Below are 20,584 nucleotides of genomic sequence, written 5' to 3' on the forward strand. Positions count from 1 at the left end.
ACGGAGATGATAAAACATGCCTACTACTGTCTAAATTAATTCTTGTATGCAAGAGTCTTAATTAATTCCTTTATGTAAAATTACTTTGAGATTAATGGATGGAAGCTGCAAAGTAAACTGCCTGCAGCAGAATTGGAAAAAGAAAAACAAAACAAAACCCCAGCTGATATTACCTGGAGGGGCAGAGGTTCAGGACAGCATGTTGTATGTGTGAAATTAGGATTGCAAATAATTCTGCCAGCAGCGCTTCTGCTGCTCTCATCATAATATCATTTTTATTGTTATTAATAATCAAAATGTTGGGTGTTCCCATAAAAGTGCTGGGAAGTTTTAACGACTAATAAATAAGATAGGATCCTAGTCCACAGGAGTTCACAAAGTGAACTCCAAAAGTCCCTTTTTGCAAAGAAAATGGAAGGATTTGTGTAAGGGTGGAAAAAGACAAAGGGCATAGACGGTATCAGAAACATTTATTGGTTATCAGAAAGATTTATAAGTTATCCCATTAAGTTACAGGAACATAATAACTGTGGGAACGTAGCATAGGGACTGTAGCAGGGCAAATGCCCAGCTAGCCCAGTAACCAGTGTCCAACATGTGGGCCAGTAACACACAGGAATACAGGAATCTTTCTCTAGATATAATGTTCCAACTTGCTGCAATCATCAGTTTATACACTTCTGGGAAAGCACACTGGGACCATCGTACTTGATGACCACTGATGGACATACGCCTCTTGATTCTGTGTAGCCAATTTTTTAGTCTTTTTTTTTATTTGCCTATATCAGAAATAATACATTTACTCAGATAATAAATCATAGATGCGTGGGTAAAAGGAATAAGAAGAATGTGTCATTCTTTGTAGTATTTCAGAGGAAATGACCAGATTATAAAAGCTAATCTGCTAATGGAAATTAGATCACCAAATATATTTTCTCTCCAAGACAAATTTCCTCTACAAGAGGAAAAGATAGAAAACCTCTGCAGGGGGAGTTTTTGGGGTTTTTTTTTTTAAGAATTAAAGACATGCAGTTGCTGCTCAGAACGAGATTAAATGCATAAGAGCATATGGAAAAAAAGCAGGAAAATAGTTACTAGTGTTACTGAAAGAGCTGAGTGTAATAAACCTTGACTTTATGTCAGAGCAGAGGAAGGACACCAATGAAGGGATTCAAAGAAAGGACTGAGCACTGGGAAAAGAGAGGGAGAAAGGACAGATCAATGAAGGTGCTGTTGCAGGAAGTCCTTCATTAGTAAAATAGTTTTTTGCTGGATTGTCACCAACAAGAAGAGATTATGCCTTAAGAAGGACCTTCATCGGAACTGTGTTTGTGTGAATGGAAAGGAACAAGATGCTCTCAAAAGTGTAAAAAAAAAGTGTAGCTATTATACCTTTAAGTTGACACTGAGACATCAAGGAGAAGATGTTAGTGAAGCTGAAGAATATGTAGGATGGGATGGAGAGTGGCTGATCAGGCTGGTTTGTGATTTGTTTGTGGAGAGGTAGCAGCTGAGGTCATAGGAGAAGGTGAGAGTGTGTAGGAGCAGGTTGTGAGGAAAAGAAGAAACTAGAAACAGAGGAAAGAGCTGCTCCAGGGAATGTGAGAAAAAGAAAGAATGCATTCTCCCAAAGGAGATGTAGCAGCAGCAGGTACAAAGGCAGAAGAAGAAAGAGGCAAGGATAGTATTGCAAAATCAAGGAAAGAAAATATATCAAATGGGAATCGATGATCAGCAGTATCAGACATGGAGAAGCCAAAAGAAGTAAAAGCAGACTCCAAAACTGGCTATGCTGACCTACAGAAAGTATCTTCCAGTGGAAGAGAAGGCACGAAAGCCAGCCTGCTGGAATGGCAGTGCGCAGACTTCATGCAAGCTGAAGAACTGTGTGAAAAGTTACCTCCAATATTTCTACCCTATTGTATTAAAAAGAGATGTGAAACCCCATTATTTCCTGGTTCAAGAAGCGCTGTACGCTCTCTGTTGCCTGGTGCGGTTACAGGCCAAGGTGATACTGAATCCAAAAGATACTGTTAACAACTGCACATCACTTTATTAGCATAGGCGGGAGAAAAACAGAAGTGCAGACCTATCCAGGTTTTTGGTTTTTTTTTTAAAGCTTTTATAGACTTTTCACTGCATTCCTCCTTTAACCAGCTGTCAGTGAAAAATGAAGAATGCCTTTTCAACCTGTACAAAAATGTCCTATCAATGCCTAAGGTGCTATAAAACATTTATAACATTTTCCCCCTCAGCTATGCATTCATTTCCTTAGGTGACTGTAATACCACCTTGTAGTCTGGTAAACTTCAGGAAGATTTTAACATTTTGTAATGCAGATAAAAGTAGTTTCGATAGACTGAAATCTTCCATATCGTGTTTGGTACTAACCTAAGGTTATGTATATTCTTGCTTATTAAGCAGAATGGTACTATTCTAATCAAAAGCATCCAGAGCCAATACAATTATAAAATTTCACTTGTACCTGTAGAGCTTCTCAGGGGTGTTGTGCTGGTGCTTGAATACCCTGATATCAACAGTTGCTTATAATTTTACAGATATGCACCACTGCTCTCAATTGTTATTTGCAAGGATTTCACTGCTGTCTCTGTCCTGACTTTCCAGCCTTTTTCATCTGTTTTCATGGTGTTACCTTTGAACCATTACAGAAAGTGTCTCAACTACTGATAGCACAACACTGGATTTATTAGTAGTCTAATTTCTATTGTGGTACGTTATAGTTATGTTCCAGAGGCTGAGGAGAGACTTTTAAAATATTATCAGAAGGTAAGCAAAACCAGATACCCTCAGAAAGTGTCCTTGTGGGATGCCCTATTGGTTGGGGGCAGGAGAAGGAGGGAGGTTCATTTGACTTTTTGGGAAACCTGTCAGCACGGGGATGGTAATTCTGTATCTCATAAGTAGTTTGGCCATTCTTAGTGTGGCAAAGGCTTTTCACAGTCTGCAATGCAAAAATTTTTATGGCCTGACATTAAATTCAGAGTCACTGGATTGCAAAAGATTTGGTTCTGAACTTTGTCCCTGGACCCATTCTGCAGTGTTGGGCAAGTACCTTCACATTCCTCTCTGCTTCTCCCTTATCCTCTGTTGCTCCAGACTCTTTATCTTTGGGCTAGAGGCTGGCTGGCTTGTACAGTGCATTTGTTATGGTGTTTAGCATAATGAGATCCCCGGACTGATCTGGGCTTCCTGGCACCGCTGTGACGCTGTAAGTAGCAGTTCATCTACAATTGCTTTTCTGTGAGGAAACAGAGTCTAGGTGCAGGCAAGCCAGGGAGTCCAGGAGAGCTCCGCAGTTCACAGGGCGAGGACATACGTTATCTCCCCTTGTGGATGCTCTTACTAGAAACTAAACCACTGCAGCCACCTTTTGTCATGGCGATAATGTCATTAGCATGAAACGACAATGGTGTCTGGCAATACAAAACCCGTGCCGTCCAGTCATTCACAGTGAGCACATAGAGCAGGGACATAATTCAGCAGGTTTTTCGACAGGCTGTTGCAGCCTTACATTAAAAAAGGCACAGTCCCTTTCAGTATCTTTGTTCTGGTTTCATCTAGGCTTGCCCCTTTCACAAGAGGAGCCCCTCAGCAAAGAGTATTTTGTGAGTTTTTCTCTATGCCAGGTTGCCCTCTTGAAATTAGTAGCTACGCATTTGAGACAAGGGTGCCCAGAAGCCATTTGGTAAATGGGATCCTAGATTTATTGCCTGAACCTGCCCTTTTGGGATGCTGATGATTGCGCTGTTCGGTAGTCAAATCTCTCAACACCCTCCCTCCCCTCCAGAAAAAATGTCAGGCTGGAGAGCTCTTCTGGAGGCAAACAAGCAACTCCAGCAGGAGGTGAATTTTCATTTCGTATCTGAGAAATGCTGAAGGTGCTTTTCTGGTGAGAACAGCTCTCGTGCTCAAGTGGAACAACCTTTCTAATGCCAAATTTCACTCCAGCACATTGCTAGTATCTAGCTAATCAAATGCTCCTCCTTGATCAATGTTCATCTCACCCCTCGGGTAGGAAGGTGTAACATATTGCAAAAACATTCATACAGAACACCTTCGGTTACCGTTTCCATAAAGCCAGCAGACAAATAAATCACACGGCAGCTCTGACAAAGTTTTGTGAACTGTGGTGTGAAGTGTAAAACCTGCCAACTTGGGAAAGAAATGGACTGAGTCAGGGAACCGCTAAGGGGACCACCGAAGGTCCTGGGTTCAGATTATGTAGCATGCTTTTTTTTTGCATTAATTTTAAACAGTGGGCTGAGATATTACATAAATGAGCAAATAAGCCAGTGTTGGAATCCAGTACACCAAGAAACATACTATAGCTATTCCTCTGAAAGATGTCTGTGTGAATTCAGTCTTCTGAGGTGCTTTCCCCTGGTTTAGAGTAGCCAGAGAGCTGCTTTTGTGAGGATCTCCAAGTGTGAAATATTTGTGCAACTCATTCAGCTGCTTCTGCTGCTGCTCCTGGGTTTCTGTGTTGATAGCAGGCTTCTCGTTCCTGCAGTGCCTACACACCCTATAAAACTGGAGACAGAAGATAAGAGGCTCAAGGCATATCGTAAATCTTTCCTAGCATGATGCACAGATGCATGATGCACTGAAAAAAAACCCCACCCTAACTTTTGTTTTTAAAGGTGTCAGATGTGGTGAAATGACCCCTTATTTTGAGAATTTGGTCAGGGATTAGCGCACATTAAGATTCAGAAAGCTTCCCTCGTCAGAAGTTCTGCTAACAATACCAGCAGAGCTGTCGCCTCTGGGTGATGACTGAGTGGCTATATAAGAGCTTTCATGTTAAATCCTCGGGATTAGGTACTTTTTCTTCAATGGTAAATTGAATCACAGACCCGTATCGTGCTGTGTGCCATAATGTGACTCTTTGCCAAGAAATGCTTAGGGTTACAATAATTAATTGCCCAGGTGTCATGGATATGCTACTTTATCAAAGCTTGGCTGAAACAGAATAATGCGGTTATGGGACAGGTAGGGTAAACTAAGCTACTCTCACTACATGGAGAGGTTGCATGTACGTGCTGATGTACCATGATGGACACGAAACGCTCTTTAAATAAGATAGTGGGAATAAAGTATCAGGAGGCTGATCAATGTGATTTTGCACATTTTGGACATTCAAGCTTGGAGTTTTTCCACCTGTTTTTGTAATATGTACGAGTCTTATACTACATAAAGCATGTCACGTTCTCAAAGGTGGAACAGGAAGGATTAAAAAGTACATGGTGGAAACTATTTTTTAATGAGGCTACTTCAAGTGCAGTTACTGTATTTTAGGCATGAGTGATTTCGCAGCACTGTCAACATTAAAACTCATTGCGAGGTTTGGCTGGAAGGCAAACCAGAGACCTAAAAGCACTTCAAGTTTGCCAAACCAAGATAAGGACACATCTCTCTGAAGTTATTTGGTATCCTTAATAAAGATCATAGTATTTGTAAACTAGCCAAACCTCAGTAAAATCAAAGGTTGTTTTTAATTCTTTCATAATACCAAGGCTCCATATGATCCAACATGACAGATAATAGCTTTGAAAATATTTACCATTTGTTTCTGGCCAAAAAATGTATTAATACCATGAGGCCTCTTTATTGCCTCTTTATTTGATGCATTTCAGCAATCAAAGCTTTCTAGAGAAACCCAAGTGTTAATGAAATTAAACTTCGTTGAGTGGTTGAAGGATAGCATTTATAATAAATTGAATCCCAAATTTCTGATCTGTTGAATAAGGTAGAAAGATCCTTTTTCATGCTGAAATGTAATTCCTGAACTGTAATTTCATTTTTCTTTTTTCTTTAGAGGTGAAACGAAAGGCAAAAAGAGAAGCAGATTCAGTTTTAGCTAAACTTAAACTAAGACTTGTACCTTAGGTAGGAACTTCAAAGGCTGTGAGTACCTGGAGAGTTTTAGACACAATTGTTTGGACAGTCTTTAAAGGAGAGCTTTGCCTTTACGTGGCTTAGAAATTACTACTGTGGTCAATAGATACTCTGAGCATGGGAGAGAGCTAAGCAATAGGTGCTGCTTAGGTGCAGGCCCACCTTGATACACTAATTTTTTTTTCTGAGAGGAGTCTTACCCTACCCCAATCCTCTTTTACACCTCTCCGAGAAGAATACAGTACAGCTTTGAGCTTCACTGTTGGGTAGCAGTTACTGAATTTGCTGTAGGGACACAGGCATTTTTGCCTGTTCCTGAGATAACATGCCATTGCGGTCAGCACTGCAACAACGGGCCTAAGCCATTAGGAGTCCTGTTTATGCCACTGGTGCAATGCTCACTGTTACAATACCGAAATCACTGCTGCCTTTCTGTTCCCTGATGAGGAACACTGGGGTTGTATTAAGTCATCTGGAGCTCTGTTGGTCTCAAAAGGGAAATGTACCTCTCCTGGCTACCCCTGAACAAACACTCCAGCCCTTTCCCTGTTATCTATATTAGTGCTTGTACACCAAGCTACATTTTTGGTTCTTTTCTTTCAGGTGTTAATCCAAAGGAAGGGGTGGAGGATATAGCAGGACCACTATTTTTGATCAGCTTACACCAACAGTGAAATTGCCCTGAGTGTCATGTAGTTTATGAAAGTGCAATTTTGTGTGTCCAAACTGACTTCTGAAGCATTTTGCAAGCACTTGGTTGCTCAATAATTGAAAATCAGGCCATTTTCTTAGGAATTTGAATAAAGATCTGGGAGGCCCATGTACATATTTTTTAAAATCTTGTCCCCAGATGCTTCAGCAAAGATAGGTTAGCCAGCCACATTCCTGTGAAGCAGTTCTACATCCTCATGGAAACATTGCTAACATCCAACTCTAACTTGATTCTCCAAAATTATTATTTCATGAAGTGTTCACCATCAAACTTGAATGAAGGTCTAATTCACGATGTTATGAAGGTGATATACTTCAAAGCAAAAGGAAATCTATTTCAGTACTTGTATTTTGATTAACGAGTTTTCTGAATCCTTTAACCATATTTATGTTTGTCAGGTGTGGCAGCTCAAGGATTAATGATATCTTCAGAGCTATTTTTCTGTATATTACTTGATGCCTGCAGTGATGATTACCAAGAAATATTTCATTTTCCAAAGAGCAGCCACTTACTAATAAAACAGATTATATCAGAAACTGTAGAGCACCACAGAGCAGGAGCCTACGTTGTTATTGTCACAAATAATTGAGAGAAATATAGATAGCTTTCACAAAAAAAAAAAGAAAAAAAAAAGAAAAGTACTATTTAGCTTTTGAGAGATGAAGGAATCTAAGGTGTACATTAAATTTCTGAAGTCAGCAGACATCTGGTGGTCTGGGAAATGCCTGCAGTTTGACAGCTAGATTGTGCCTTTAGGCACAGTCATGAACTAGAGAGGGTTGGAGGAACATAAAATGCCTGTGAGACTGCCTATGGAGGCACAGCTCACTGCTGTGAAGGGCAACAAGAAGGGCTTCTACAAGTACATCAACAGTGAAAGGAAGACTAGGAACAACATGGACCTGCTTCTGAATGGGGCAGGACACCTGGTGACAAAAGACATGGAGAAAGCTGAAGTATTCAATGCCTTCTCTGCCTCATTCTTTACTGATAAGACTGGCCTTTAGGAGTCCCAGGGGCCTCAGAGCAATAGGAAGATCTAGAGCAAGAAACAGTCATCCTTGGTGGAGGAGGATCAGGTTAGGGAGCATTTAAACAAACTGGACATACCCAAGTGATGATAGGGTGCCATGCAAGTGCTGAGGGAGCTAGCGGATGTCATTGCGAGGCCACTCTCAATTTCCTTTGAAAGACTGTGGTGGTCAGAAGTTCCCATGGACTGGAGGAAGGCAAATGTCACTGGAATTTTCAAGAAGGCCAAGAAGAAGGATCTAGGGAACTACAGGCTGGTCAGCCTCACCTCAGTCCCTGGGAAGGTGATGGAGCAAATCCACCTGGAAACCATTTGCGAACATACTAAGGACAAGAAGGTAACTGGGAGTAGTCAGCAAGGATTTATGAAGGGGAAATCATGCCTGACCGATCTGAAAGCCTTCTACAAAGAGATGACTGGATTAGTGGATGGAAGAAGAGTGGGTGTTGCTTATCTTTACTTTAGTAAGGCTTTCAACACTGTCTCCCTTAATATCCTCATAGGCAACCTGAGGAAATGTAGACTAGATAAGTGGACAGTGAGGTAGATTGAGAAACAGCTGGACTGTCAGGCTCAAAGGGTCATGATCAGCAGCACAGCTGGCAGCCAGTCACCAGTGGTGTATCCAAAGGATCAATACTGGGGACAATTTCTTAATTAATGACCTGAATGATACAACAGAGTGCACCCTGAAAGTTTTGAAAAGGAAACAAAACTGTGACGGTACACCATAGAGTTGTGCTGCCATTCAGAGGGACCTCAACAGTCTGCAACAATGAGCTAAGAGGAACCTCATGAGGTTCAGCAAAGGGAAATGCACAGTCCTGTCCCAGGGGAGCAATAACTCTATGTACCAGTACACACTGGGGGCTTACCAGCAGGAAAGCGGCTCTGCAAAGACCTGGGTGTCCTGGTGGATGTCAAATTGATCATGAACTAATGACATACCCTTGTGCCAAAAGCAGCCAACAGGCTGCGTTAGGAAGAGCGTTGCCAGCAGGCTGAAAGAGGTCATCCTTCCCTTCTACTCAGCACTAGCAAGGTCACCACTGGAGTGCTGTGTCCAGTTCTGGGCTTCCTGGTACAAGAAAGACATGGACATAGCGGAGAGAGTCCAGAAGAGGATGATGAAGATGATTAAGGCACTGGAGCATCTGTCATATGAGGAGAGGCTGAGAGAGCTGGAACTGTGCAACCTGGAGAAGAGGAGGCTCAGGGGGGATCTGATCAATGTAACAGGAGGGAGTAGAGAAAACAGACAGACTCTTCTCAGGGGTGTGGAAAGGACAAGAGTCAAGGGGTACAAATTAAAATACAGGACATTCAATTTAAACATACAAAAAAACCCAACCTTTATTTTGTTTACTGTAAAGGTGATTGAACACTGGAACAGGTTGCCTAGAGCTGTGGAATCTCTGTCCTTAGAGATATTCAAAACTGCACTGAACACAGCCCAGAGCAGCATGCTCTAGGTGCCTCTGCTTTGAGCAAGGGTTTGTACAGGAGGTCTTCAGAGGTGCTTCCTGCCTCAACTGTTCTGCGATTCTGATTCTGGATTGCAGTGATGCTGAAAACATGACAGGACTGAATTGCTACAAAAGGAAAAACACTGCAGATTTCACTTTACCAAATGCAGTAAGACGTTGCGATAAGGATGAGGGGTAATGGTTTTAAAATAGAGGGAGGTAGATTCAGATTAGACATTAGGAAATTCTTTTTTTTTTACAATGAGGGTGGTAGAACACTAGAATAGGTTGCCCAGAGAGGTGGTTGATGCCCCATCCCTGGAAGCATTCAAGACCAGGTTGGACGGGGCTCTGAGCAACCTGATCTGGTTGGAGATGTCCCTGCTTATGGCAGGGGAGGTTGGACTAGATGACCTTTAAAGGTCCCTTCCAACCCAAACCATTCTGTGCTTCTGTTCCTTAATGTGCAATTTTTGAAGCATTATATTTTCAAAACTAGGATACATTGAGCAATTATCCAGCAGTTGATTTACTTCCCTTCTCCCCTGGCATGGTATAGGTCAGTAAATACTCTAGTAACTATGTTGGCAGAGCAATTTAAGCAACAAAAATCATTACTTTGGCATAACCTTTTGGAATAAAGAGCAGCCTTGAGGAAAGGAATTTAATTAAACTTTAATGTATGCAGAGCCCCAAAGCTTTTTAAAGAAAAAAAAAGAGAGGATTAAATAGCCTAAAATATATGTTTTCTGTGACCAGGATGTGAATTATTTTTCAACCTTATTGATGAACTTTGTATATTTGTAATGAATATTGAATAAGAAATAACTTTTTTCTTACAAATCTTAACATAACTTCTTTGAGTTGAGGTCTACAGAGCCAAAGAACAATTTGGCTATATAGTTTTGGCTTCACACTATAGATATGTATTTACATGTTGTAGACTGGGATAGTCTGGTATTCAAACCTAAGCTGCAACTCATTGTCTATGGTTTGATCCAAGGAAGCATTTCTTCATGGCTAGATTTTTTTTTCCTCTCGCTCATTTCTGGAATGATCCTATCAACTTTGCCTTTTAAAATAGCCACTGCAATGGTCATTTCCGTAGTCCTAAATTTCCTAATTGCCTGAACATCTCTTTTGAAACTATGACTAGACTTTTAAGTAACACTGATGCATCCGAGATGTTTACTCTTTAATTTTGAAAATCTTGGCCAGCAGTATAAAGCAAGAGGCCTTGAGGAGAAAAGCAAACTTGAAATTATAGTCCAGGATCTTGTATTAACATGAGGTCTTCTTGTATTGCTTAAGGGAAACTCATAAGCATGCTTTTCCTCTACAAAAAGTTGTTCACCACACATGACCACTAGCACACTGGTGTTTGGGCTACTTTTTTTTAATAGCTCTGCAATGGCTTTAGGTTCCAGGAGGCTAAGATGATAACCTGCAATGTCCAGATGGGATTAAAGAAGCTCATTAACGTTAGGGGAGAGTCTGTGTCCATCCTGTGTACATAATCATACATACTCGTGGCCTGACACTGACTAGCAGACTATTTAAAGGCTAATTTTGTGATTCCCAAACATCTATCGCTTAAAAAAGGGTGGTTACTCTTGTGTTGTGGCAGCTAGGACTATTCATCTCTGACAAGGCTGTAAAAAGGACCAGAGCATTTTTTCCAGAGATCCAGGAACCACCAAATGTAGGACTGCAGAACGTAGGTTGAGATTATTTGGAAGTTAATATAAAGCCCAATAAATTATCTGAGTTTCAGTTGAATTTGGGCTCCAGCTCCTCAGCTCTCACCACATACTCTGGTACTTGAATTTTTCCAAATTAATCATTTCATGTTCCAAGTATCCATTAAAAGCACAAGGAAAATAGCTAGAGGAAAAATTATAAGGTGTTTTTTGTGTCATTGAAATCTCTCTCTTGTAGATGTCACTAGCAGTGCATCCCAAAAGTTCAGTCTGAAAACAGAGAACACTATCTCTCACCATGTAATAGTACGTTCTCTTGACAAGCCTTCCTGGGGTTTTTTCAAATGGGGCACATTTTGTGATGGCCTTTAGCTTTTGCTTACAATCAGACCTGTAGATCCGTAGCCCGAGGATTAGGAAATTTAGGGGAAAAACTGATTTGCCTGGGCTCTTAGGCATCTTACATGGAATTTTCTTTATCTCATGAGGAAAAGAAATGAGTGTATTGCTAACAATATGTCATACATTTTGCATTTTCAGCCCTCGTATGTATTCCTGCCTCCCACCTGTTAAGCCTCATACCCTGCTCAACTTTTCCACCCTGCTGTCCTGCCTGCCTGGCTGGCGTGAACTTGATGAGAAATTGCCTGGGGACCTTAGAGCTAGGCAGCCAGTGAAACAGCCTGTGTATCAGGGGCAAAGAAATGTAATAAAAAATAAGAATTACCAAGAAGATCCTAGGAGATTCTTTAGCTTTCCCTCAGCCTTTACACCTTTTGCAGTCTATGACTGTATTTTACCACGGAGCTGATATTAACATTCCTATGGAGCCGTATTCCACACAGTAATTCATATCAGATTTCATATAATTCTAACTAATGCAGAATATTCTTTCTTTAATATATGGTCAGTATATAATGTGTGTGTATATATATATATAGATAGATTAAAAAGTAGTTCCACTTGCAGTGGAGTGAATGAAAACTAATTCTCAGTTGTCCTATTAGTTGCTGATTTGTGAAAGTTAATTTTAATAATGCATGGCCAGTATGCACACACAAAAAAAATTCAATAGCACTGTGTGCTTATTTTGAAGAAAAAGCGAGCAATGAGCTATGCTCAGACTTGTTTGTCTGCCTTTGGTATTTCAAATACATATCCCATTCTTATTATTTTAGATACTTTTTACAGAGTGTTTAATTTAAAATAGGTCTCAGAATGAATAAAAAGATGTGTTTTGTTCTATTTAGGACTGGATTAATGTGTACACTGTAGATTAATGATTCAGAAAAGTGGATTGTTCTTCTTTTCACCACTTCATGCTTTCTCAGTAACTCCTCCCCATCCATCCCATTTAGTCAGTTTGTGGTCAGGTTTTAGCTGACCACAGATCATACAATTAAGCATTGAAAAAAAAAAAAAGTGAATTTTCCTAAATAAATAGTTTGTTCCCAGAAAAACTGGCTAAATTAGTACTTGGCTGTAATGTCAAGTGTGAAGCCTTGCACAAATGAAAAAGGGGCAATACTTTGATAGTACAAAGCCAAATGTCTCTTTGTTAACTTGCCACCAGAGAAGAATCACAGAAAGGAGACTGTGTGCTTGCTGTGAGCACAAAGCGGAAAAAAAGAGTAGCAGGTAGTTTTGCTAGCATCCTTTGGCATCTGATGACCAGAAGAAAACCGTATAGCTGTAACCCCATGTATGGGGGAAAAGATGGGAAAGTGGTAAGAGGAGAAGAACTCTTGTTACTTAACACAAAGCTTGAAATGTGGTTGAGGGGATTGATCACATCTGATAATTGTGCTTATTGTATTTTCCTGAGCATAGCCCACAGGTTATTTGGAAGAACAACTTTTGATTTGGCAGTAGTCTGGATTTATATATACACAAATATAGATGCCTGCATATGCATACGCAGGTAAGGCAAGAGGAGCTTTACTTCAGCACATCCCCTCTTCCAGCAGTCCTCACATACAGCTCCCCAGTAATCAGCAGTCCCTATTGCCTCTCCGTTCAGCCGCTGGTTCCTTGCCTGCTCCACTAACACTTCTCAGCTTTATTTTGTGGGGCTCCTTAAAAGTTTAGGTTATCTGAGGCTCTCTTTTTGAGGAATGGGTGCAACTTATGCCTGTACTGTGTTCTTATGATGATACAGGTTTAAATACTTGACTAGACTCAAAAATCAATCCCTGTGGAAAATCCGGTGACCTTCACCTCTGGAACAGAAAACACAACATAGTGCATCCTCTCTAGCAACCCAAACCAGCCTTTTCTAGTGGCAGTGTGAAAATAAGCTGCTTTGGTTCTGCTTTCCTTTCTGGCAAACCGTGGAGATCCCTGTTAGAGGAGCTTGCTCTGGAGAAAGTGCAAATGCGGTGTTCAGCAAGAAGTGTAAGGAACACAATGACCCAGATTCATTGCAAGTGTAATTGCTGCAGATTTTGTGGTTAGTGAAAAAAAAAAGAAGAAAAGTATGGGTTTTTTAAAAAGTATTTTAAAGAGTGCGAGTGCTCCTTCAGGCAGTGAGCTTAGCACAGAAGTCAGAATTAGGAGTCTGGATTTCTGGAGACAAAATGTTAATGCACGGTAACATGGAGACTTGTCATCCAGACTGGGTTAATGTGGTAACAAAACAGCAGTGTTTCTGCTAAGTTCAAAATGGAGCTTCTTAGCAAATCGGCTGCCTAATGCAAAAATACAAGCAGAAACCAGACACAGAGGTGAATTGCCTGAGGGTCTCACATATTTCAAAGCAGAGAAATGTAATGATATCTTAAAGAGGTATAGACAAGCCAAGGAATACCTGTGGCATCTGATTACAATAATAGAAATTCTGCTGAAAGGCTTAGGAAGATTAACAATATTAACCTTACTGTCTTATTTATCCCATCTTCTTTGATAAGCAAAGCCTCGGTAATCCAATGACTGTGGCTCTGAGATGGTTGGTTCTTGTCATTATTCTCACTTGAAAATAAGTATTATGTATTATTTAGGTTAATGTCTTCACTGCACATGGTGACATACTTTTACCTGAGAGAAAATCAAAATATGAAACATGAAAGAAGTAAAAACAGGGCAAGGGAGCAGCTCAGTGTATTGATTACTGAGCTGTAAAAGTTCTGGGCCGCGATCAGACTATCACTGCAGAAATAACTGTGACAGCCAACAACTTACTGCCTCTCAAGCCAGGGCTGTTTGCTTACACAGATCAGCAGATGGAAAGGATTGGCATAGATCCTGTTTACAATAAGGGTAAAGTGTTCAACAGAAAGAAGTCTTAGCATTGTTTTCTAGAAGGAGGTCAGCAAACCATGAAGATACCCAAGCAGATTTGAGACGTGCAATAGCACCTCTGCTCAGTTAACAAAAAAGCAAAACCAAACAAAGGTGAGCTGATGGAAAGTCTTCTGCCTGGCCTGTGACACATAGGGTTTTCTGTAGGTCGAGTCCGTCTTTGGGTCACAGATTATGAACCAAGGAGTATAAACAGCAACAGCAGCACATCAGACTGGAGGGTTTCAGTGCTTGCTTGCATAGATGTGCCTGTAGGCAAGATGACACAGATGCTGGAGATTGCCTGGCGCATAGGATTCAGCAGCAGTGTGAACCTCCTTGTTCATTTATTATCAGTGACTCACCCTGCTTTAATACAGACAAATATTCTCCTGGCTTTTTTTTCTTGGTGCAAAATGCTAACCTATCTGAAATCTGATTTTGTTGGAAAAGGATTTGGGTGAACTTCCTTAAGTAAACTCACTCCATTTACCAAGTGTAGAGTCTGCAACTCAGGTCCCAGAGAGCACCAGTTGATGGTGGTATTTGAGAGCACTGTTTTCAGGTCACTTAATCAGCAGCACCATTGTTCTGGCATCCTCTGGAGAGTGACTCACAGCACAGTGTGTACTGCTGCAGTGATCCAGGACCGAGTCCCAGTTTGCAGTTATCCCTGTGTCAAATCTGAGTGGCTTCATCCAGCTACTTTGGATTTAGACTGGTAAAAAAGAGATCAGAAAGCAGCTGCTTAATTTCTACATTTCCTGACTTTTCAGTACATTTAGAAATTGTAACCTTCCTATTACTATAAAGTATGTTTTTATACTTAATATTCAGCTATAAGTGCTGAAGGATGCCAGACCACAAATCTGGACCCAGCATTAGTCTGCCAAAAGGCACAGTGGAACAACATGTTTGTCCAAATGTTGCAGTAACTGATAAATCCACACAGCTTTAAAACATCCAGAATTATTACACGTGGCATCTGCAAATGTGTCCTGTGCTAAATGTTCTCGAGATACAGACTGCTTCATTGAGCCGTGTACGTGAATTACATGGACCAGGCCGATTCTCAAGCTTTTTCTTTAGACGTCTGTTTGTGAGAGGAGGCACAAGGCACTGCTGGCCTTGTTTGGGTCCAGAATAGCTGCATCTCCCTTGGACCTGATGTGAAGGCACAAGTTATTAGAGAATCAGATATCTTGTGCATCAAAAGTCAGTGACACGTTATAGAAGGTAGCCTTTAACAGCATTTCTGAGAGAAGTCCTAGGACCACTGCAACAGGATCACTGGGACTTGGATACATGCGTAGCCACGTTTCAGGCTCTGAGCAGCTTTATTATTGCAAGGTTTCCATCCGCATTGGTCCTTGAGTTTGGTGGAGAAAAATGCTCAGGTTTTCCATTTTAGCACTTTTCATAAAAAAAAATGGAGTGCTCTCAATGAGTAAATCTGCCAAGAGCTGAAAACCAGTCATATACTTTTGTCCAGTAGAACATTTTAAGTTGTTTTCTTACTCTTTTTTCTTCTGCCTATTTAGAATGACTGAGTCCTTGCGCACATGCTGTAGTGCAAACCCATCCAACTGCATCATTCTATTTATTTAATAGGAGAGGAAGGAATATAGTTCTTTTGCACTGGTATTCATTTCAGGACCATCTAGGACATTGGCACAACAAGCTGGATAAATAAATATTGTGAGAGTATTGTGTTTCTTTGTACATTCCTTCAATTTCTTGCTTCAGTATAGCTGTCTTAACATGTGCAGCATTCACCTCTCAGACCATTATTAGGCTTGATTTTAAAACTGCAGCAAGAGAACTGTGTGGAAACATACTGCTACATGGATCACAGTATGTTTGCCCATTCCACCTTGAAAAAAAATGTTCAGTTTTTCCTGCCTATTAGCAGAATGCATCCAAACAAGAATGAGAAAGTTACTAATTGCTTTGAATGCTAATCAATAATGTATGGATAGGTGCCATACTGTGGCATAAACCATCTTGAGTGGAATTGCATCACAGCAGAAAAAAACACAATTTGCAGTCCCGCTTCTAGACTAGAGCTGACTCTACTAGCGCAGAGCAAGAAAGTGTAGAACACTATAAAAAGCTTGCTAAATGGAAACAGCAACCTTTGCCATCTGAGGCATGATGATCACGGCATGAGCCGCTAAGAGGGTGGGTTAAACAGCTTGCCAGTACTGAGCGATTCCAACGCTGCGTGTTTCTGTGGTTGTCAGTTAAAGCACTGCCTGCAATAATGTGATGTGTTGTTAGCAAAATGCTTTAAATGCTACCCTAAAGGGAGGGCAATTTTAGCAAGGCTTTTCTTTTTCAATATTTCATCTGCCAAGCCCAGTCATTTTTATAAGGTGTAGAAGAGTAGCCAAGAAAACTAAAAAAAAAAAAAAAACAAAACACTATAAGTATATATATTCTATGATATATGTATATATGTACATATAAATTGTAGGGGGAAGGATGCTTAAAAATTGTATTCATCAAATATGGCAAGCAAGTGAACGTGGTGAAAAGTTTGCAATTTCACTGCATGCTGAAGATATTAGTTGGTATTCAAACAGGACAAAACTGTAATGTCATCACTGCCTTAGAAAAAGGTGCTGACAGCCTGCATAAGCAAACCTTTATCTCTGCCATCAGATCTCAAGCCAACATGTACGTAGGGTCTGCTGTAGGAGTTCGGCTGGGACTCTGGGAAGGCGCTGGTGTGCTGCCTGCTTGTGAAACATTACCCCCAGTATGCAGAGGGAATACATCTTAAATAGTCCTCTCTTAAACTGTCTGTTTCCTTCTGAATCAAATGCCCTGTCAGATAAGTCAGTTGTCAGGAGGGGTCTGAGGAGAGGGTCTCCACCAGACTCCCTGTGCCTGTTGGCTGACCTTGAATTTACATGATGTTGACCTTTTGGATACACCCTTTCAGATATGAGTTAGAATCATAGAATCATAGAATGGTTTGGGTTGGAAGGGACCTTCAAAGGTCATCTAGTCCAAACCCCCTGCAAGGAGCAGGGACATCCCCAACTAGATCAGGTTGCTCAGAGCCTCATCCAGCCTGGCCTTGAACGTTTCCAGGGATGGGGCTTCCACCACCTTTCTGGGCAACCTGTTCCGGTGTTCTATAACTCGCATTGTAAAAATTTTTTTCCTAATTTCCAATCTAAATCTACCCCCCTCTATTTTAAAACCATTACCCCTTGTCCTATTGCAACAGGCCCTACTAAACAGTCTTTCCCCATCTTTCTCGTAGGCCCCCTTGAGGTACTGGAAGACCGCTATCAGGTCTCCCCGGAGCCTCCTCTTCTCCAGGCTGAACAGCCCCAACTCTCTCAGCCTGTCCTCATAAGAGAGGTGCTCCAGCCCTTTTATCATCTTGGTGGCCCTCCTCTGGACCTTCTCCAACTGGTCCATGTCCTTCTTGTGCTGGGGGCTCCAGAACTGGACACAGAGTTGTTTCGTAGCTCCATGCTCTAACACCGGACCTAGAAAATAATTGTGAAGTGAGAACGTGTTATGGTCTGATTCTGAGCCTTTGGACTCAATGGCAAAGCTCCCATTGACTTTCTTTTGTGTAGGTCAGAAGCTGTAATGCTATTCTGTTTAACCACATGATGTCCAGGCCCCAATAAGACCTTATGCCCCAGATGGAGCACCCCCCTCCACGGTCCTCCCCCACACCCTGCCCAGAGGCCAGGAGCCCCATTTCAGCTTCAGTCCCTGCCTGAGCTGTGCTAGAAGAGAGCTGGTCTCCAGCTCCATCACAGCTGTGGGTCCTCTTGTTCTGGACCTGAACCATATGTTGCCTTTCTAGTTTGACTTTGGCCCTGCATCATCACCATGAAGTTGCCCAGTGATCTGGGCCCTTGGTTGAACCTGAGTGGCCCCTGGCCTGCCCTGCTGCCTGGCTGGGGTGGTGGGACAAGCCCTGGCTGGAGAAACCGTGCCCTGCCACCCCCATGAGGACTTCACTCAGCCCCCAGCAGTCCCCGTTCTGCTGCGCCCCAGCATTGGAACTCCTCTGTGTAAAACAAATGAGAAGACTAGAGCCCTGAAAGACACAGCTCACATCTCCTTTACCACTTCCTTTCTCATTATCAGCCCTTGGTGCTGGTGGGAGAATGGCCACCATCTATATGAGGAATGAGACAGGGACAGACACTGTGATAGCCCGTCTTTCCTCATTAAACTCCCCTGCTTTTATTCTCATTGCTTCCAGTGGGGCTATCCATCCATGATGCAACACACTGTCAATTTACAAATCGGTCTTATCAGATATTTATAGGGAAAGTGTTGATTTTATTGCTGCATTGTAATTGCCATTACAAATAATTCCTACTGTTCCAAATGAAATGTGGTTTTCAACACGGTACCAGAAATTGCATGGCATTCCCAGGTGTGCGTGCTTATGTACTCCTCAGGGCAACATTAGCAACATTTTAGTGCTCCTTCTAGATCTTCTGCAAGATATTTTGATTCAACAGTTATATTTATTCTTATTTTGCAAACTTTCTTGCAAGCCATTTACAGATCCAATAGATAAAATAACTTTCCATCAGCGATACTGAAAATGAAGGGGAGTTTTTCTCTTGCTGAAATGGAGCAGGGCGTAGCTCATCCAAACCCTTCTGATTCGCCTGTTAATCTCAGGAACCTATTTCTGTCCCAACAGGTGTAGTTCGCCAGGTGAGGCCCATTGTTGGACCTTTCCATGCCATCCTGAAACTGGAGATGAACTATGTCATGGGTGGAGTGGTATCTCATCGTAACATCGTCAATGTCCACATCTTTGTCTCTGAGTACTGGTTCTGAGAGAGCGTTTAAAATCCCAGACAAGCAAGCCGCTCCGACCTAAATCATTACCACAAACTATTATGTCATATATTTGTTTGTAAAACCCAATAGTGGTGTTTTTTTTTTATTTTTAAATATTTGGTTTATAGTTTAAGACCAATAACAAGCTATTATGTTGATTAGACATAGAGCGGAGCAAATTAAGTGAGCCTGCTGTAGTAGTTGTCTGTATAAATAAGTAGTGTGTAAAAGTGCTCAGCTGCCGAGTGAAATTTAAAACTTTTCTAAATGTTTAGGCAGATCTTAACTATTGCTCTGTGGCCAGATAACCAGAGTGACTGAGGATGTGGAACGAAATAGATGTCAGAATTCACTGGGATGAATAGATGGTATCTTTGGATGGAAGAAGTTTGGTAAGGATTAGTAATTTCACCTCAATATTAACTACCGTGAAGGGCTCAGATTGTCAGAAAGTGCCAGATATTCACTTTTGGGCCCCAGTAGGATAACTCTGAACAGGCACCCGGAATTGCTAATCATTTCTGAAAAGTTCAGCCTAGATATTTAAAAAGCACTGTTCAGATACAGCTACAAGAGGAAGTTCAAAGGAATTAGAAATAGTAAGAGAGTAACAAGCTATTGCACATATTAAAAAATACTCCTTTTTTGTACTTATTATTTGATTGTAATATTATGTTTGATTCTAATCAAACAAATACCTCTCACTGAAATTAACCTCTTACAAGGATAAGGCACATTGCTTGAATTCCAATCTCATCTGTACTCAGCAATACATGGGAAACCCAGACCTATTATCTCCTTCTATTATAGAGTAAAGCTCCATACCTTTTAAAAATTGGTAAGAAAATCAGCATGTTAAACTGTATGCTTCCTATGCACCGAACAAACACATATGTAATAATATAATGAAACTCTCACAAATAAATGAATGTTTAATGTATTTTCTAGGCATCAAAGTAATGTATCTTTTTTTTTATTACAGAACAGAAAAGAAATAGCTCCATGTTTCAGTTTATTATGTTTGTTAATGTATGAAGAAATAAAGAAAGTCAGATGGGAAACACTCAAACGTGTACTATGGTTTCTTCTTACCAGAAAAATCATATCATACACAAACATGTATCTCCTGTAAGCAAATTAATTATATGTATATATTACACATTCCCCACTCAAACTAGTCCACTATTTCATTGGTCATTATTGGTGCTAGGCATTTGTCTCTTCCTGTTATACAAAATCCCCTGAAGCTTAAGGGAATCTTTCTATTGACCTGAATGATCTTTGAATAAGACTAATAAAGACCCTCCTCTCTGATCCATTACAAATAAAAGACCATAACAGCTTTGCTGTGTACACACAGAAGTCTTCATTTCATCCCCTGTGGCAGGGAAGCTTCTCTGCCTGCGACATTCTCACTCCTTAAATGAAGATTTAATTATAACATATTCTTATAAACAGAATTTGACTAAAGATATCCCCTTGATGGTGTCTGTTCCTCCCACACTTAGAGAGCATCCCAGCCCCCTAAGTAGCCTGGTGTTCAGGATGCCATCAGCTTAAAACATGTTCGGTGTTGTTAGTGGCCACCTCTGCTGTCCTTATGGTTTCAATAAATAGTTACGTATTTGTGTAGAAAAATGCTATG

The 20,584-nt window shown here is 41.0% G+C and overlaps 1 protein-coding gene across 1 annotated transcript in view; it reads left to right on the forward strand.

Annotated features, from left to right (window-relative positions):
• The window catches only part of FBLN1 (fibulin 1), an 82,429-nt gene extending 62,427 nt beyond the window's left edge, over positions 1 to 20,002 (forward strand). The window contains exon 17 of the mRNA XM_086757738.1: positions 18,797 to 20,002. Within this exon, the coding sequence (XP_086613864.1) occupies positions 18,797 to 18,936 (140 nt within the window). The 3' untranslated portion in view covers positions 18,937 to 20,002. The remainder of the gene's footprint in view (positions 1 to 18,796) is intronic.
• The last annotated feature ends 582 nt before the right edge of the window (positions 20,003 to 20,584 follow it).

This window comes from Chlamydotis macqueenii, chromosome 1, assembly GCF_036417535.1.
Source record: "Chlamydotis macqueenii isolate bChlMac1 chromosome 1, bChlMac1.mat, whole genome shotgun sequence".
Taxonomy (NCBI): Eukaryota; Metazoa; Chordata; class Aves; order Otidiformes; family Otididae; genus Chlamydotis; species Chlamydotis macqueenii.